This window comes from Miniopterus schreibersii, assembly GCF_964146895.1.
Source record: "Miniopterus schreibersii genome assembly, chromosome: 4".
Taxonomy (NCBI): Eukaryota; Metazoa; Chordata; class Mammalia; order Chiroptera; family Miniopteridae; genus Miniopterus; species Miniopterus schreibersii.
The window spans coordinates 72,010,054-72,012,057 of NC_138105.1; the positions used below are offsets into that span (position 1 = coordinate 72,010,054).

General features: G+C 42.4%; 1 protein-coding gene across 1 annotated transcript; it reads left to right on the forward strand.

Moving 5' to 3' along the window:
• Positions 1-473: 473 nt before the first annotated feature.
• LOC308556970 (olfactory receptor 7A17-like) lies at positions 474-1,442 on the forward strand (the record flags this gene model as incomplete). The annotated part of the gene is made up of 1 exon (XM_081136797.1): positions 474-1,442. The coding sequence occupies one exon, from the start codon at positions 474-476 to the stop codon at positions 1,440-1,442; it is 969 nt and encodes a 322-aa protein (XP_080992923.1).
• Between the last annotated feature and the right edge of the window lie 562 nt (positions 1,443-2,004).

The following is a 2,004-nucleotide window of genomic DNA, read 5'->3' on the forward strand; positions in this document are numbered from 1 at the left end:
TCAAATGTCATCTTGTTCGCAGGTCTTCCTGAACTCTCAGGAAAATACAACACCCCCATTCACTCTATTTTATGCCTGCTTCCCCCGCCCCCAGCATCTGGCATATGTTTTTCTATTTGCTAATTCATATTCTTTCTCCATCACTGGATTGTAAAAAACTTTATTTCTCAGCATTCTATACTCTTACCCTAGAAGACAGTCAGTGCTCAACATAAATTCCTCAAATGCATAAAAGAATTTTGTGTTAAGACTGTGTATATAACATGACCTCTTGGGGGAAAAGCTGAGTGTAGGAGAAGAATTCCTAATCACAGTTGTCACAGCAGATCCCTTAAAGGTGATATGATCAATTTAAATATAAATATATAATTTTTTGACTGAAAAACCATAAATTCTAGCATTTCACCATATTAATACCCACACGTGTAAAAATTAATCATTCTATTTTTCTTCCTAGTTTTGACCACCACCACATGGTACAAGGCAATGATACACGAATTGCAGAATTTCTTCTCCTACGATTTTCAGAGGACCCAGAGCTGCAGCCCCTCGTCTTCGGGCTGTTCCTCTCCATGTACCTGGTGGCCGTGCTGGGAAACCTGCTCCTCGTGCTGGCCGTCGGCTCAGACTCCCGCCTCCACACGCCCATGTACTTCTTCCTGTCCAACCTGTCCTTGGTGGACATCTGCTTCACCTCCACCACCGTCCCGAAGATGCTGGTGAACATCCAGACGCAGAGCAGAGCCATCACCTACGAAGGCTGCATCACCCAGATGTATTTTTTCCTACTCTTTGCAGGGCTGGATGACTTTATCCTGACCGTGATGGCCTATGACAGGTATGTGGCCATCTGCCACCCCCTGCACTACACGGTCATCATGGACCCCCGGCTCTGTGGACTGCTGGTTCTGCTGTCCTGGATCATATGTGTCCTGAATTCCTTGTCACAAAGCTTAGTGGTGTTGCTACAATCTTTCTGTCCAGACTTGGAAATCCGCCACTTTTTCTGTGAACTCAAACAGATGATCCAACTTGCCTGTTCTGACACCTTTCTTAACAACATGGTGATGTATTTTGGAGCTGGGCTGATGGGTGGTTGTCCCCTTGCTGCGATCCTTTACTCTTACTCTAAGATCGTGTCCTGCATACATAGAATGCCATCAGCTCAGGGGAAGTATAAAGCATTTTCTACCTGTGCATCTCACCTCTCTGTTGTCTCCTTATTTTATGGTACAGTGCTAGGAGTGTACCTCAGCTCTGCTGCTCCCCACAGCTCACATGCAAGTGCAACAGCCTCAGTGATGTACACGGTGGTCACACCCATGCTGAACCCCTTCATCTACAGTCTCAGGAACAAAGACATAAAGAGGGCCCTGAAAAGATTCTTTGGGGTGGTAGCTATAAAAACACCAATCATCCTGGGGCTGAAAAAGTGCCCATGATTGCAGGGCTGAAAACATTAGAGCCAGAAATTGTTATTCTTTGATCAGATTGGAGAAAGCACTTGCTCCCTCTATGTAATGCCTGGAATTTCCATTTATTTGATTTTAAATTCCCTTTGCAATTTAATAACTCACTTGATTAAGCTTTCTGTCTGATATGTGCACAGTTTTCCATTTTTAAATTTTCCTAGTCTCCCCAAGTTTTTCCCAAATTTGGATGAGAAATATCTGGAAATTTACATTTCTTTCATAGGACAAATTGGATTTATTAAAAACATTTTTTCTCTGAAATGACTTCTAACTTCCCAAGTAAGTTTTCTACAGTTTTCCTGAAAGAATGGCCATGAGTTGTCTTACTCATATGGAAACAAACCTACACGTGGCAATGAAGGCCACTTATATAATTTTATTGCAGAAAAAAATGGAAAACAAAGTTGTCACTTTGGGTCTGTCATTCTTTTCTACATCATTCACTATGGCAACTGCTCTTCCTGAGAATGCCAGCTCTAACGTGCTACTGAGTTGTTGTTTTTTAATTCTCACCTGAGGAAATGTTTTTATT